General features: G+C 37.8%; 1 protein-coding gene across 1 annotated transcript in view; it reads right to left on the reverse strand.

Moving 5' to 3' along the window:
* Window positions 1-3425, reverse strand: part of LOC117558944 (nesprin-2-like) — a 138755-nt gene extending 135330 nt beyond the window's left edge. Inside the window, 1 exon segment of the mRNA XM_034235510.1 lies at window positions 3291-3425. Within this exon segment, the coding sequence (XP_034091401.1) occupies window positions 3291-3294 (4 nt within the window). The 5' untranslated portion in view covers window positions 3295-3425.
* Between the last annotated feature and the right edge of the window lie 13705 nt (window positions 3426-17130).

The following is a 17130-nucleotide window of genomic DNA, read 5'->3' on the forward strand; positions in this document are numbered from 1 at the left end:
TCTACAAACTCCATGTGCATTTCCAGGTACATGTGGTGGTAAAACTCTGGAGACAAACAGAGACTAAAGCTAAACTGATCCTTCGCGATTATAAAATACCAATAGCGGCACAAATCAAAGCACACTCAATGTTTGTGTTCTTAAGGGTTGAAAGCAAGTAGTATAATAGTACATGTGTTCAGTGATATAACAAAGTTTGTGCAGTCCTCACAGCAGTCAAGGAGTTTTGTAGAGCTATTGTGAAATTAGTCGGGTGCTTACAAATATAACAACCTTGCCTTTTAAAGGCAGGTTATTACTGCAGCTAACACCCAAAGGTGTAGCCAATCAGTTTGGGGAACCTTTGGGTAGGATAATCACAAACAGGTATTTGATCAGTGTTGCCTGAACAAGCAGAAAGCCTCTGTGCAATAATGAAAGCCACAGAAAATAATTCAGCACAGGCAGAGCTGCACGTAACCATCAGATAAATCAAATAACCAAGCATCCCACTTTTTAATAATCTTTTTTTCTCTACAGCTTGCAATACTTTTCTGACATACATTTATAGATCTACAATACATTTTTAAAACCCTTAGAATACATTTGAAATTGTATGCAACAAGATATTGTGTACATGTATTTGACACACATGTAGATATTTTGGTGTACAGGATTGGCCACTTTAGATCTGTGCATTTGTGTATTTGTATACATTTAAAAGGGGCGTTTCTGACAAAAAGCATTCAGCTCAGGGATGTCGAGGTTCAATTATTTTTTATTTTAGATTGAATTTATTGATTACTCCTAAGGGAAACTGTAATATAAAGTATATCCATAAAACACCTTTCTACAGTACAAGCTACATAAATGCTTTAGCATTCAGATAAAATACAAAACAGTTTCAATAACAACAGATTTGGTAAGTAAATGCTCTACCACTCACCATTGTAAAGCTCAATGAAGTCATCCAGGTCACTGACAGTATGAAGGGTCTCACATATAATCCAGTCCTCATTTTCCATTTTCCTCAAATAATGAATTTATAATAACAAATTTAAAAAAATGGAGCTTCTCAAGAATCTCTGATTGATTACAACATACAGTATTTCCAACAAGAGGATCTATCCTTCAACGCAATTCTTCTTTGACTCCAAATACAATAAGCCAATGTAGTTTCTTTAATCAAGCTGTTCCATACGTTGGGAAGTCGTTCACATATTTTCAATCGGTACCAATGTCTTCTGAGTCTTCCGACTCTTGCTACCACCTATCTTTTTCTAAATTGCCCCATCGTCCCTCATCTTGAATACTGATATTTAGCAATATAGCAATCATATAGCAATATTGAGTTCCAGTCGAATTTTGATCGATTACTTTCTCAGTTTGTTAAAAGTTAGTAGTCCTATCATATCCGTGCTGCGCTCCGGCTCTCTCTCAGGCTGTCTGGTCCTATGAGATGCATCAACAGGCAGTTTACAGACTATTCTCTGATTTAATATCTTTAACAGCAGGCACCCTCTGGCTTCGGTTCACTTGCAGTCTAATCTTAAACATAGGGAGCCCCCAAGACATCTTATCGTAATTAATCTGCTACAGTATCATCGGACAAAACTGAGGGAGAAGGGGAAGGTGTTGATTTTCACTGATCTCCAAACCCACCAAAAAGATGAGGAACCTAAACATTTTCAAGAGTTCCAGTCTGGCCACAGTGGCAAGTAAAGATGATGAAGAAACTGGAGAGTTGTGACACACTTGAGAGTTTGCCAAGAAGATGTATTTTAAAAACAAACCCATTTGGTCACTGTAACCGGAGTGCCCTTTAAGTCAGTTCCAGAGTAGTACAATATATGGAGCTGTACAGTATAAGCTCATGAAAGAAATCGCTAGTTTTATACCAAATGTTAATAGAAAACGCAAATAATATCAATTAAAGAGGTAGCAGAATCAAGCAGGACTGTGCTAACAGTTAACGTTACCTACAGTAGCTCTACTTCGGCAGATTTCTCCAAGCATTTGTTTTTTGACAATGTAGCATCAGCATCAGAGACCTTAGCATGGGCCCGAAATTGGCCTTAGACCAGTATTATCTGTATTACTTAACCCCCCCCCTCCTTACAGTGTGGTGGGCTAATGCCTTCAGGTTAAGAGCTCTATAGCGCTTTCTGGTCCGAGACACTATCGGGGCAACTGAGCCGGTTAAGATGATAACTTGGCCATCTCATCGTTTGTTTCTGTGTAGCAGTCAACAGAAACGAATAGCATGTTCGCTAATCATATGTTTTGTTGGTAGTCAAGAGAGGACATGCTTTTTAGCTAGAATAGTGTCAGGCTGTTCAGTTAACTGTGGCAGTTTTGTTGAAACAATGATTTTCATGTAACTTTGTGGAAGTGTGAAGCATGGTCCAAGGAAGAACCTATTAGATTTTTGAACGCATCCACCTATTGGGTGAAGAATATGCAAATAATGTTTCACTTTTGATGAATTGGCGGAGGTCTGCACTTTCTCAGTAGCCTTCTAGATGAGTCCAAAACAGGACCCAACAATGTTTCTGGTGAAGAGGCAGATTAAGCTGTTTTAGTACTAGAAGTTTCTGAATGGTGGATGTTCTTAATTTTCCCCACTTTAATGCAAAACCAGAGTCCCTGTAAAGCAGGCATGAACAAACATGAACTTTCCTTAATGTCACATCACAGCTCTTAATGTCACATCACATCAAGGCGATGCTTTCTTAAATGATCTTTTCACACAAAGCTGATCAAAAGTAAAGACTCTGGACAGGAGCCAAGCTCTAGCTTTTTGTTCCACTGAATTTGACATATGACACACTGGCTTGTGTTTTAAAATATTCCCACAAATCGACATACCTGTGAAGTCCCTACACTGATATTGGTGGCTTAAGAAGTGAATACATGCATTGGTAGGACACATATGTTATTCTTATCAGGTACAAACCTGCCCTGGCCCTAAGAACAAACTTTATTTCAAAAGGAAAAAGAAGTCTGTATTTGACTTCTGATTGATTTGCTGATAAAAAAAATACTGATACATTAAATTGACACATCATGGTTCAGAGCAGAACTTATTTTCAGCTTATGATGATCTGAAATCCTTTAGTTCTAGATATATATCTTAGAATCAAATACTTATATAGCTGTATATCTCTACTGTTATAATGCACCACCTGGGGGGTAAACATTCTCACAAGGTGATATAATAGTGTGCATTGTAGTATTTTTAAAGATCTGCACAGTTAGTTTTGTTCGGTACCAATAAGTCAGACGCATAGAGACAAGTATAAACAACTCACCCATGATGGGATCACTCTTGCTGATGCAGCAGGGAGAGTTTCAGTCAGCAAACTGTGTTGCATGTGAATCTAAAGCAAACTGCTTTGTCTAATCAACACATGGTTTACCACACCGAGTCTAAAGGCTGCAGATCCATGACTTCAGGTGATGTAAAGAAATATATCAAATAAGTTTGAGAGTAAATCCTGTCTAACAGCTAACAGTCTACATTTCCAGCCTGCAGGTAAGCAGGAGGGATCAGCTGGGCTCCTCCTCTTTTAAATCTGATGCACAGAGGAGTCAGGCCTGCTGAAACATGACCTGCATCAAGCTAGATCTGCAGCTTTCTGGGTAATTGATGCTACATTGACTGGAAAATGTGGGTCAAATTTAAATGTCATATGCTGTGAAAACGTACCTTATCCAACCCTTGTACATTAGTGTTAGTTAAAATCACTATATATCTAAATAGTAAATCAAATCAGCAAGAATTATAGGTATAAGACAAGTCATTTTTAGTGTGTTTATCATGGATGTTGACCTTTACTTATTATTATTGAAGTGGAGTCACAAAGTCTCCCTGAGATATCACAACAATTGCCACTACTTAAGCTAACAAAACATCTTTCTATCTAATTTGACACAGTTCTTAATTTAAAAAACGTCAAATAAAACAGCTAGATTTCAGTTACCCAGTACAAGGAAGAATCCCTGCTAAATCTGATGACGCAGACACTTTAATCCACCAAACAATCAAACACAGTATCAGCTTTTCTTTACTGTAATTTCCCCATTATTAGCATTTCAAATATACTCCAACAAAAACAGGACTTTCTTTGTCGTTTTTAAATAAGCTTGCTTGTCATGAGGAGCTTAGAGCATTCATTCTTAAGTTTTACCAGCTGGAAAAGTTTTAACTGGAAAAACCGCTTTATAAGGCTTTAATAAAAATAAAAATAAAACATGTGTTCTTAATGTGAAGAGGAAATGTGGGGAGTCATGTGTTAAAACCTGAAATAAGTGAATATCGAAAAGATAAAGGCAGTTAGGAGGATAGACGTCAAGAAAACGTGGGACATGCGGGCAGAGAGTAGTTATATCAAGAGGGGATAAGGGGAGAGGTGGATGGTGACAAGACACAATACAAAGAAGTGAAATACAGAAAGGTTGAGAGAAGATAGAAGGAGATGTCCATGTCAGAACCTGTGCTGCCATCTATTCCTGGTGCAACTAAGACAAGTTCAAAGAAAAGATGAAACAGTGTCAGGTTACGAGACAGATACCTGCCCACACTCAGAGTTTAACTGTGACCTTGCCACGGTCACTAGAGGACAACTTTAACATTTAACCGAGACTCAATAATCCACCACTCAACCGACCACGAAACCAAAGGTACTGACACAGGAGATCAATCAGAATCTTCCTGCAAATATTTGTTGTCATGTTAAGTCTCCTAACGGTACACTAACAGTCTGTTCTGGGTGTGCGCTGAAAAAGTCTGGTATTCATACAAAGGCCTGGTTCTTTAAATGGGACACAAAATGGCCAAGACCGAGACAAACAGCCAATCAGCAACTCGTGTAAAGGACTGGAGAAAGGCCATAGATCTCGAGGGGTCTGTTTCTTTGGGTGTTGAGTTTTTAAATATTTACCATATAACTTATTAATCCAAACTCTCGTTCAAGTGAAAAAATGATTGATATAAATAAATAGCTTCATAAAACCAGAGGTCAAAACGTACAGACACACACACCATTAAAAAACATACAGTATGTTGTACAGACAGTGAGAATAAAATGAAGACCCCCACTCAAGCATCACAGCCCTGCTTCAAATATTCAAAACTGCCCTGTGAGACAGTGACTTAATGAGTGAAAGTGATTAGTACCTCCTCTTTCTTCCTGCTCTTTGCTTGGGGAAATGACTCATGTGTCTCTAGGGGCAGGGGTTCAGTTTCAGCAGATTAAACAAAGCATGACCTCAAAAAAAGTGACAAAAGTGAAACAGAACAAAGCCATCAGCAGACTGAGACTGATCATCAAACTGCTCCCCCGGGAGAGAGACGCATAACTGAGGCTAAAAAGTGATTATGTTGCCACAGTTACCAAGATAAAACAATGAAATCAAGACACATGGCTTTTCTTTTTACAGTTGCATGATCTCAGACTTCTCTTGCAGAGAACAGAAACAATGAATGCTTGTTGAAGTAAATCACCAATCTATAAAAGCCCCACAGCTGCTGTTATATCATAAAACTGAGACAAAACGTTAGTACTGTACTACGTGAGCACGCAAGTACAATCTTAGTAGTAAGTACATTAAATCCACCTAATTACATAAAATCACTATAATGTCATTTTGATTAGAAGTGGAGAGACACTGACCCTGCAGCAGAATCTGGACGTTGTCGATGTCCAGGGGGATGAACCCCCTCTCCACCAGCTCATCTCTGGAGTAGAAGTCTGACGACATAATTTATCATCCACAGCCTCCCGGCAGCATGGCACCACTCTGAAGGAAAAAGTGGAAGTTAGTGCAGTCCAGTATAGCTTAAAAGTGAAGCATCATCGTATCTCTCACTTTATAGTTGAAGGGCTCGAAATAAATAATGACTGATTGTATCATTATGACCAGTGACCATTGCATGTATAAAAAATATGTGTAATGTGTATTTGTAAAGCGCTTTGAGCATCTGGAAAAGCGCTATAATAAATGTAAGGAATTATTATTATTATTATGGAATTGTTGCCATAATTACAATCGAAGGCTTTGAAAAATATGTTCACATGCACATCTGGAATTTTAAATGCATATCTTAAGAGCTGAATTCAAACAACACTTTCAGGTGTATTCAGATTAACAGTATGCAGATAATCAGATTTTTATGTATAATAATGACCTCTGTAGTATTACACATATTTACTTGGATGAAAACAGGCCAAAGACCACTGTATGTACTTTTTTGTTTAGCATAAATACAGTTTATGGAGCAATGGCACACTGTCAGTTTACATTGAGTGTGGATGAAGGGTGCTGTGTGTTGCGCTGTGTTTTGTCTTGTTCTGTCCTGCCTTGGGATATGATTTAAAAGTACTGAGAAATAGGTGACATTTAGACATCCTTCCAAATACGCCTGCCTTAAGAAATCACACTTTGGAAACATAACAGGCGCCTTTGCTTTGACCAGAATATTTTCCTAATATTTGCTGATAAAAAACATGACTGACAGTTAGCAGAACAGACAGGTGAGCACGGCTAAAATAAAACAGCGTGATGTGGCACAACACCTCACTAATAATATGCACAGCAAATGTCAGATCAGGTCAGATAGAAGCGTGGTTTTGTTTGAACCTGCCTGTACTGCCAGAGGGGTTGGACCTCATTGAAATGGACAAATGTATAGTATGTTTCATCAACTTGCAGAAGCTTTACTCCCTGTGGCACTAAACAAGTCAAAATATGTACATCCAAGTACATAACTCCTAGCTAGAGGCTGAAAAGTATGAGGACATTAAAGGTCAAAGCTATATGGTTTTCAACAGGCTTGAAAGAAAAAGGTTTCGAAATCAATAAAAACAAGCGGAGCAGAACAAGATGTGTCTACATTAGCAATACATCTAAGTACAGTAGCATTATGATCAGTATCCAGATTCTGAACTGCATTGAAGTATGAGGGGCAGTGATGAGATATGTTAATGCTTCAGCAGTGAACACATTTTGAAAAATGTTCTGTGACTCATGACTCAATGGCTCAGCTATATGGAAGAAATCATTATCACTTTATATACCTCGCGGCAAAATAACTAATGCTAAGTCATTCCTACTCGTGGGCACTGAAGTTTCAAGTTATTGTCCCAGGAGTTTATTAACATAAGTTGGAGATTTCTAATGAACATACAGTGCAGTTCTTTCGGGATATAAGATAAGTCATTGCATGGGCGTCGCAGCCATTATATGAGGGTGGGACAAGTCCCCCCCACTTTTTCAAATGATTAGTTTAGACCCCCCCACTTTTACCATGTGGAAAGTCCGTGAATCGGTCTATCCACTCGCTGCACTTTGTAGAGCGCTGTGTCAGTGCTTCACTATCAAATCCATTCCACTTGCTTATTGAGAGAATGCCCAAATCAATGAAACTCCGTACCATGTTTTCACTGCTACTTTGTACCAAGGCAGATTCTCACATAGCGCGCGCATGTTCAAGGAGTGTTGTTGACAGCTCAGATCTGTTGTATGAAGCGATGTCGATAGCGGAGGTAAGGCACACACACCAAGTGTTCAGGACATTGTTAATACAGCGAAAATCAAAGCTGACGATCTCTTGGTTTTATATGTTTTCTCCCCCAGACAACATGGACATGAGAAAAACATTTTCAAAGAAGAGGAAAGTAAGTCTTCAACTGGTAGCAGTTAATCAGTTAACTTAACAGTGATGGCGGCGGCAGCGTCTCACTTCTGGAGAGGAGTTTCGTCTTTATGTCATGATAGAGAGATACAAATACTGAATAGTTTAGATGAGAAAAGGCATCGAAATGCCAGGTTACTAGTATTTATCATGTAAACAGGGAACATGAATAACCCGATCTCTCTACATGTCATGTAGAGACGCAGTCAGTGTGTTTTACTGGAGCCTCAGTTCGATAAGAGATTATTTTCTGAGTTCTTTAACTTAGGTACTCTCTCTCAAAATGATAATGTGCATTATGTTTTAATTATACTTCTTATCATTCAGAAGCTTTTTGTGTGTGTTCATGTTTTACTGAGTGCTTATAGGCAATTTCCATCCCAGTATTCAGTTAACTATTTATTTTCTGTGCACATTACATAGACTAGCTAATATTCTACCTACTGGGACTTTGAGTCTTCAAAATGTCCAATGTCACAGACTGGGACTTACTTTAGAGTCAGTTGTATTTACATTCAGTATGACTTGTTATGATTCAATGTGAAAGAGTATAGGCCTACTGCTCAATAAATAGTGATCACTTCACCACCTCTCTTGACATCTAGGCGCTTGAGAGTGAGTCAGAGGCAGAACACAGGGACAGTGGAGAGAGGTCCGTTGCTGAGGTGAGTGATGAAAGGGAAATGACAGTTTAGAGTCAATTGTGATGTGGACTCTCATCCCAGAATTTTAAGGAAATCAGTGGGGATATTGCACAGGAAGCATTTCAGTCAAGGGGCATTATATGACCAATATAGACAGAAGAGCAACATTTATTTGAACATTTACGTCAATGATACCATTCCTAGGTGAACTTAACATCTGTGGAGTCAGATCAGTCTCAATATTAATAAATGCTCACAGAAGGATTCACAAATGTATTTTGCGATTTATATATAAATGACTCTCCACAACAATATCTCTCAATGCACTCACAAATATTTATTGTTGCATATAAATGTACCAAATGGGCATTTAAACTGCTTTTTATTAATTCAAAGACGGGTCTGAATTAATAATCAAATATGTTTCCTTTCTTTACTACTGAATGAAATTACAAAATGTACCCATCATTTTCCTCATGCTAGTATAGCCACATAAAAGTATCAAACCACCTGTTAAAATGCACCAGAATACAGGAAATCTATTTATTTATTTTTCGTGGGGGGGGGGGGACCCCCCGTAAAAAATGTCCCCCCCACATTCAGGATGCTTCCTACGCCCATGAGTCATTGCATAAACAAGGCCAAACAAGCATCCTACACATTATTCTATGTGAAGTGGGATACAAATATGTAACACTGTCACCTCACCACTTAACTCCCCTTTAAAGCATTATTAGATTTCTGAAAGAGCTCTTTGCAACTCTCTGTCTGAATTATTAGAGATCAAATGAGTCCAATTACCCACAAAATAATGGAATGATCTGATTAGCCCACTGGTCACAATGCACTAAAACCAGTGGCGTTTTTATATGTACAAAAGTGGTGGGGCACAAAAAACTTAGATGTCTATAAGCTTCTGCAGTGAGGTTCATGGCTGGTGAGGCACTGGCACTGACTCTTCAGGTTTACAAATATTATATTTTGACCTAAATCAAAATATAATATTATTTTCAAAAGCTTTTTTTGTCTGATGCTTCAATTAATTTTAAACAGACAGTTCAACAAAAGGATACCCAAAAAATGTAATTTTATCATTTAAATATTGAATTGTTCTCTCTTAGTAAGATCCCATTTTCAATAAAATTGCAGTCTTACCTTGACTTGAAGATTAAGTCCATTTGCCTATCCTTCTGGACAAAAATCTCTATTACTTTTTTGTAAAAGTCCTCCTTATGTTCTTGTAGTTTCAAAAGTCTATTATAAATCTAATCTAATCAATAGATTTATGATTCGAAAATTATAAAAGTAGGGTAGACATGTGGATATTATCCGGCTGAACAAAACGTGCATTTATCTAACAGCTACGTTTCCCACAGACCTTATTTGGAGCTATTTTCTAAAATCCTATGGAGAAATCTCATTGCTCATTACACCAAGAAAGTGGATCACATCACTCCTGTTCTGAAGTCTTTATACTGGCTTCCTGTGTGTCAAAGAATAGATTTCAAAATACTGCTGCTGGTTTATAAAGCACTGAATGGTTTAGGCCCAAAATACATTTCTGACCTCCTGCTAAATTATGAACCATCCAGATCTCTCAGGTCTTCAGGGACTGGTCAGCTTTCTGTCCCCAGAGTCAGAACTAAACATGGTAAAGCAGCGTTCAGTTATTATGCTCCAAATATCTGGAACAAACTCCCAGAAACCTGCAGGTCCGCTGCAACTCTGACTACTTTTAAATCCAGGCTGAAGACTTTTCTTTTTGTCGCTGCTTTTAATTGAACTATTCATATCTTAGACTGCACTGTAACTTTTATCCATGTACTTTTTCTTTTAATGTTTAATTGAACCATTTATATCTTAGACTGCACTGTAACTTTTATCCATGTATTTTTTCTTTTAATGTTTATTTTATTAGCTTTTCTTTTTAATGACTGATTTTAAATGCCATTTTCTTAATGTCTTTAATTTTTTGTAAAGCACTTTGAATTGCCTTGTGTTGAAAAGTGCTATATAAATAAACTTGTCTTGCCTTGCCTTGCTTTTTTGTCGAGGGAAGCCATGCGCAGCTTACTTCCGGGTTTTAGGACGCCTCACTGCAGCTCTCTCGTCTCCTCTTCACACACCACACTTTTCGCGGCACACGTACTTCAGCTCTGAATGATGTGAGATGACGTATGGTGGGGATGGCAGCTCTATGCCCCTATGGTCATTATTTTTTTGCCACACACAATAAATAGGAAAATATTCTGAGCATGCGCAGTGTAGTTTTTACAGTCACCGTTCACTTAGACAGTGAGAGGGAGGGGCAGGATTGGGTTTTGTCCCACATGGCTCTAAACAGCTCAATAGGCACACACTGTAGACACTAATTAGAAGAACACAGACTAAAACAGCAATGTACAGACGAATCAGATGATTAAACATGATCTTAAAATATATTTTATATATTTTTTAATTTATTGTTTGCATTTTGTTGTAATCATTTTTAATACTTTCTGCTGACACTAGGTGGGGCTGTGCCCCACCTGCCCCTAATGACCAGTCGCCACTGACTAAAACAAAGCCAAGAAGTATTTCCAAACACTGTTAGTCCAAGTGTGCTCCTAAACATCTATATAAGAGAGCTGCAACAATTAACAAGTAGAAGAAATAGACCACCTCTAACATTAAAGCGTGAACATGAACACACAAGGACATAAAGCTACACTGAGAGCGCGTACGTGTGGGTTAAACCACTATAGCACGGTATTTGAGCTATCCGAAGGCTTCATGTCAGCTGCAGATGGAGGGACCGAGGGGGGAGATGAGAGTCAGGGGATAGGGGTGAGAGAAGAGAGGGAGGGAGGTTAGAAGATGGAAGTCCAAGTAAGATTCAAAGAGATTGTCTAATGGGAATCTGTCATTCATGGGACTCGAACACAGATATCACCCAAAGTAAAAGGACTTATAATAAAATAATATATCTAATACAATTAAACCTTATATGGTTGTTACACGGTACACTGATATGTCAATATTCGTAGGGAAAGGCAAGAAAAGTTACAAATTGTTGCCATTAGGTCAAATGTATAAGCAGCATCTCGGACTACCTATGTATGGACTTAGATATTGTATACCTTGTAATAGAGTGGGGCAGTGACGCATCCTAAAACCCGGAAGCAAGCTGTTCCCTTGACAAAAAAGCAATGCAATTTATTTTGGGAAATTGCTCGAAATAAGGTCTGTGGTTGACACACATTTAAGAGACGGATCACGTTTTGTTCAGCCGGATAATCTCCACATGTCTACCCTACTTTTATAATTTTCTAATCATAAATCTAGTCGCCAGAAGCAAAATGCTAACGTTATGCTATAAACTTAAGATCCATATTCAAACATACAGATTCAAAATTGTACAAGTTGAAGCGTTTGTCTTAACAGTTTGCAGGAGGCAGGCATTTGCTTTCAAGCAGAACAGGGCAAACAAACTTAGCGGGAGTGTTTACGTGTTCGGCGTAATGACGTACAACGTCCTCGACAACTTCTGTCGTCCTATTCAGCCACACAACAACCATCGTTTTTCAGACATGTAAACTCTTCAAAAATCACCAGTGGGGTCCACTGCTGATGTATTTAATGTCGTAGAACAAAACGTGATCCGTCTCTTAAATGTGTGTCAACCACAGACCTTGTTTCCAGCTATTTTCCAACATCCTATGGAGAAATTGCATTGCTTTTTTGTCAAGGGAACCGGAAGTGGTAAAATACTAACTTACTTCCGGGTTTTAGGACGCGTCCACTCTATTTAGATCTGTTAAAGAAATAATGTGATAGGATTGGTCATCTTAGCGTGTGCAATTTTATTTGATATCTGATTGGTGTTAGCATTGTATGCATAAAAATCACTTTTCTGTTTTACTTTCATGTCTTGATTTCTAACGGCAAAAGCAAAGAAATCATTTTCAAAACGAACCAAAAGAGAATCTGAGGGAAGTGAATGAATAAGTGAGGAGGAACATTCAGATGAAGATTGACAAATGGATCAAGAGAGAAGGAATAGGAAATGCAGTGGACTTTAGTTCAAGAGCGTGGCAGAGAGAGATGAAAATAAAGCAGAAAAGATAAGAGATCATCAGAAATAGACAGATGAGAGTAAAAAGAACATAATAAGAATCACACAGAAGAAAATGAAGGGCGAGTTTACAGAAGGGAAGGGACAGAAACGGAGAGCAAGTGTGTGACAGAGTTTCCCTGAGTCAAAGTCACAAGTCTCTCCGGTCAGCTCTAATTGTAGCAACAAGGCAAAGGGCATTGAAACACATAGCACTGTGGAAAAAGCACAGGGTGGGGGGACGTCATGAGGCCAAAACACCAGCAATCAATGCTTTAAAAACATATTACTGCATGTGTGTATCAATATCATTTACAGTACTAGCCTGTGGGGAGGTTGATGGAGGAGATGTTCACACCTTAATCTTCACAAGTCAACTGATTCAATCCAGATCACCCAACAGCATGCATATTTATTTAATAAGTCTGTCAAGTATGTTTTTGCTAAGGTTGGTTTGGCTGTTTGTCAGCAGTATTAAGGGGAACTAAAGGCCAAATGTTCATGAAACTTGGGGGAATAGTCCAAGGAAGAACCCGTTTCCATGTTGGAGCATATTGACCTTAATAATGATAATCATCTTAATTCATAGCCCTTAAAGAAGGGCCAAAATACATTTCTCAGTTTCTCCCACATGGGTACCACTCATCCCTCAACAACCAATATGACTGGAGAAATAAATTACTTAAGAAAGCATAGCAGTTGTATAGCATTAAGTCATGTACAGGAATAACAACATTTAGATGTACATATTTAATAGGGGGAAACTGTTATTGTGTATATATGTTAATGTATTTTTCATCTTAGAACAGTAAAGTATGAATTGTAAGTGGATTGAAATGACTGAAGTGGATAGAACCAAATTAAACTGAGCGACTTTAAATAATAACATGTGACCACCAACACAAGTCGGATCTGATTTGATGTACTAGAATAAATGCTCTAACACAGTTTGTACAGTACATGTAGATGTAAACAAACACCTGTGAAAACCGCACCCACCACATTCCCATACAGCTTCAGGTTTGACAACACCACCTTTCTCTTGTGATGTTTCCATGTCAGTGTCAATGTCGTGACTTGCTCTACAACAACACACTCTCATATGTTCTCTCTAAATTATTTCCAACAGGTCTTTGGAATCTTTTCAAGGCGGAACAATAAATCAAAGGCTTGTGTTGCTGAACCTGTCACATAAAGTGTTCACACCCTGTAGGATATGATAATAGCAACAGGGAGAGGCATCCTCTGCTTTCACTTCACTAAAAACACAACACGAAGGTACATTTTGGAAAAATATCCTGCAGGCAGATAAATAGCAGAAGCATAGACATGAGAGACTACTTCATCTAGCATTTCTTATTTCTACTGATAAAAAAGGTTTAAAAGAAATTAGACTAAGGATTTTCACAGTAGGAAGCGATGTTGGATGGATTCTAAGACAGTTGCCTTGATCCATCTATTGGGCCGCTGAGGAACTGCAAAGATTATTACATTGTAATTGCATTTTGGGGTAATTTCCCATGGTATGCTCAACAATTCACAAAAAATAAATAATGATTAATAAAAAATGCCTATCGTTCCAATGACCAGATATTTAAATTAACTTTTTTTTTTGTTATCTGATATATGTGTTCAATAACAAAAGGTTAGGATCCCCTGCTCTGATTGATGCAAAACAATCAGTTAACAATGTGAATAGGGTCACTGCCACCCCTTTGTAACAAGTCACTTGCAAAAAGACAGGTGTTAGTAACGGTCCCTATGCAGCTTTTCCTTTAAGGTGGAGGTTCAAATCGTTTGGACAGCATTCAGCTTTAACCTTTGTGCTGTTTGTCCATCACATCCTCAGCATACAGCCAATCCAACCAGGTCACACCAATCTGAGAGTGAGACGTTATATAAACACTGTAACTCTTGATAGTCATAAAAAAACAATAGCGTGCATAGTGTATATAAAGCTACAATAAGGCAGTTCATCCATTTGAATATTCTCCTCTATTTTACAATGTGACAACACTAAAGTGACTGAAATGATCTGAGATGGAGGAGCCACAGTGTGGAATACAGAAGTGGTGTAACAAACTATAAGCATCAACAGTTATGTAATTTCAAATCACTCAAAGCCGGAAATTCTATAAGCAAATAAGCATTTAAGCCAAACAAAAACACACTTCAAAAAACCAACAGTTAATATTGAAATATTTCAGTTTCTGAAATATTAAAACTTCTGATAGTTTGCTCTTCAGTATCTTTGTGTCAAAGCAGTCATCCTAAGAAGTATTTGTTAAGTGATGCAATATAATGCACTTGTATTAAGATATGAAACATTTTTTTATTTGTTTTAGACATATTAACAAAACGTGAATTCACATTAATGGAATGAGAATCACAATCTATGATTACACCATGCAAAATATATACTGTATGAACATATGCATTAACATGTCTGATATCAACAGACTTAGAATGAGCTATTTTTTATAAAAATGTTACTACATTTGACTCATTTAAAATGTTACATTTGTAGGTTATAAGTGTTACAAAGTGTGCAGCATTGGCTTGCAGGAATGTGAGATTGTGTTGCTGTTATGAAGCTGTCGGGCCCCAAAAATAGCAGCAGGGAAGTACGGCTGTTTTCAGATCAGTTCAGCTAAGCCATGTAATGAGTCCTTGAGGAAAACCAGAGGACTTTATATCAAATCACATAACAAGGGGTTGCCCTGGAGGTTTAACAGGACTGTAATGAGAAATTATTTTTTGAAAAACACACAGCACAGTAAACGCAGGGGAGTGGCGCAATGACATGATAACTGGCACCAATTACAGCTGGATTATGTGAACCTCGCCAGCAAATAACTCAGCAGAGCCAATGCATTCTTAACAGCTGCTATTCGTCAGTGTACACTTTTAATAAAACATTCAAAAAGTTGTCTGTACTTACATGCAGCAAAAATAGTTCCTTTAGGGGTGGATGAAAGATGCAGGGATGCAGGTCAGTCCAATAATGATTTCCGATATGAAAGAATAGATGTTGCTCAGTAGTAGTTGGCGGAGATGTAATCTGAAGCGCAGTTTGACGGATCTGCAGTCTGCAGATCTCCAGGCCGGGCCGGACTGTCACCGGAGAAGCTAGAGCCATACCGATGCCCAGAAACAAAAAAAGCTCACTGGGAGACTAAATATAGAAACCAGTCAGGGGCTAACACTCACATACCCTACTCCAGTTTGGCACCGGTGGCAGTTACTGGGTCATACGTTAAAGCCGTAAAAACCAACAAGTGCGTGTAACCTCAAGTTTAATGTCAACTACTCTGGAACAAATCCCAAATTTGGAAAACTGAGTGCACCTCTCCTAGTCTCATTTGGATCCTTAATAAAGCTTGAAATGAAAGGGAGAATAAAACCTATACAAAAAGCCATGCCAATTTACTTCTAAAAGAGACTAATTAGGTTAAGGAAGCTAAAAGTGTACTAGACACCCTCAAACAAGCATAACCAAGTAACAAGCATAACCTAGCAACGGTAACGTTACCATGGCGCGGTTAACGTTAGTCCTGTTAACCAAATTAAGAGTTGAAGTAAACTATCACGTTTTTATTAATTTCCGTAAATTCCCACCAGTAAGCTAACTGTTAGTTAATGTTACATCATTAAACTGCACTCAGACTAGCCAAACGTAAACTTGCTACAGTGGCAGTTAGCTTACACATATAACGTAAATGAAGCATACCGACAACACTTCATTGAACTATGCTCACCAGTAGCCTACTTTTTAGCAGAAAGTTACAAAATATTTAATGTTATCTTTGTAGACATCGTGTACAGAGATTATACTTTACATTACTTCGGTAATGTGATATGTACTCCCGTCGCCGAAAAGAGGGTAGGCCAGTGACTGCTAACATTAGCTACATTTTCTCGATATCACTTGCTAACTGGTTACTAGTTATCAAACAAAACGTTGCTAACTTCAGTGCTCAAACGTTAGAATACTTTAAAGGGGTTTCCGAGGAACTACTGAATCAACTGAAACCTATAATTGTCACACTTTGCACAAATGTACATGCATTTTCGAAACGTTAAGCCTGGCAAATGTCTGCGGGAGTCATCACCGTAAACTTCGCACTTCGCACTAAAAACAAGACAGCCAGGTAAGTGAAATGTGAAATTAAATGGGAGTGGGAGTTAAAATAGCCTATTAGAAAAAGTAAAACTATTACAATTAGGAAAATAAATTCAACTACATACTCGTTTATTAGACACGAATAAATGCAAATCACATTAAATAAATTAAAAGCAGCCTTTTTGTAAGGGTGTGGGATAAACCAGTCTGTAAACTTGTTGCTGGCTGTATACATCCTTTATAAAATCCACAAGCAAAAGATGTACAACAAAAATATAAAGATACAAATAAAAGATGCATCTAAAAAGTTTTGTAAAAATGGACATACAAGTGTATGCATTTTATATTTTTCCAAAATGTACGTCTTTACATTTAAGAGAAACATAAATAATTAATTGTAAATAACAACGAATAGGCTAGTGTATTTAAAAAAAAATTAAACGTAAATACGTTTAAGCTCTTGATTTGCACGATCTTACACATTTTGCAGATTGTACATAACAGGTATTTTCAATAAAACAAACATTTTAAACTTTATTAAGAGCTCCAGTGTCCTGACAGATGATTTTTTTATTATCCAAGATGTATCAATCAA

This window comes from Gymnodraco acuticeps, unplaced genomic scaffold (genome assembly GCF_902827175.1).
Source record: "Gymnodraco acuticeps unplaced genomic scaffold, fGymAcu1.1, whole genome shotgun sequence".
Lineage (NCBI taxonomy): Eukaryota > Metazoa > Chordata > Actinopteri > Perciformes > Bathydraconidae > Gymnodraco > Gymnodraco acuticeps.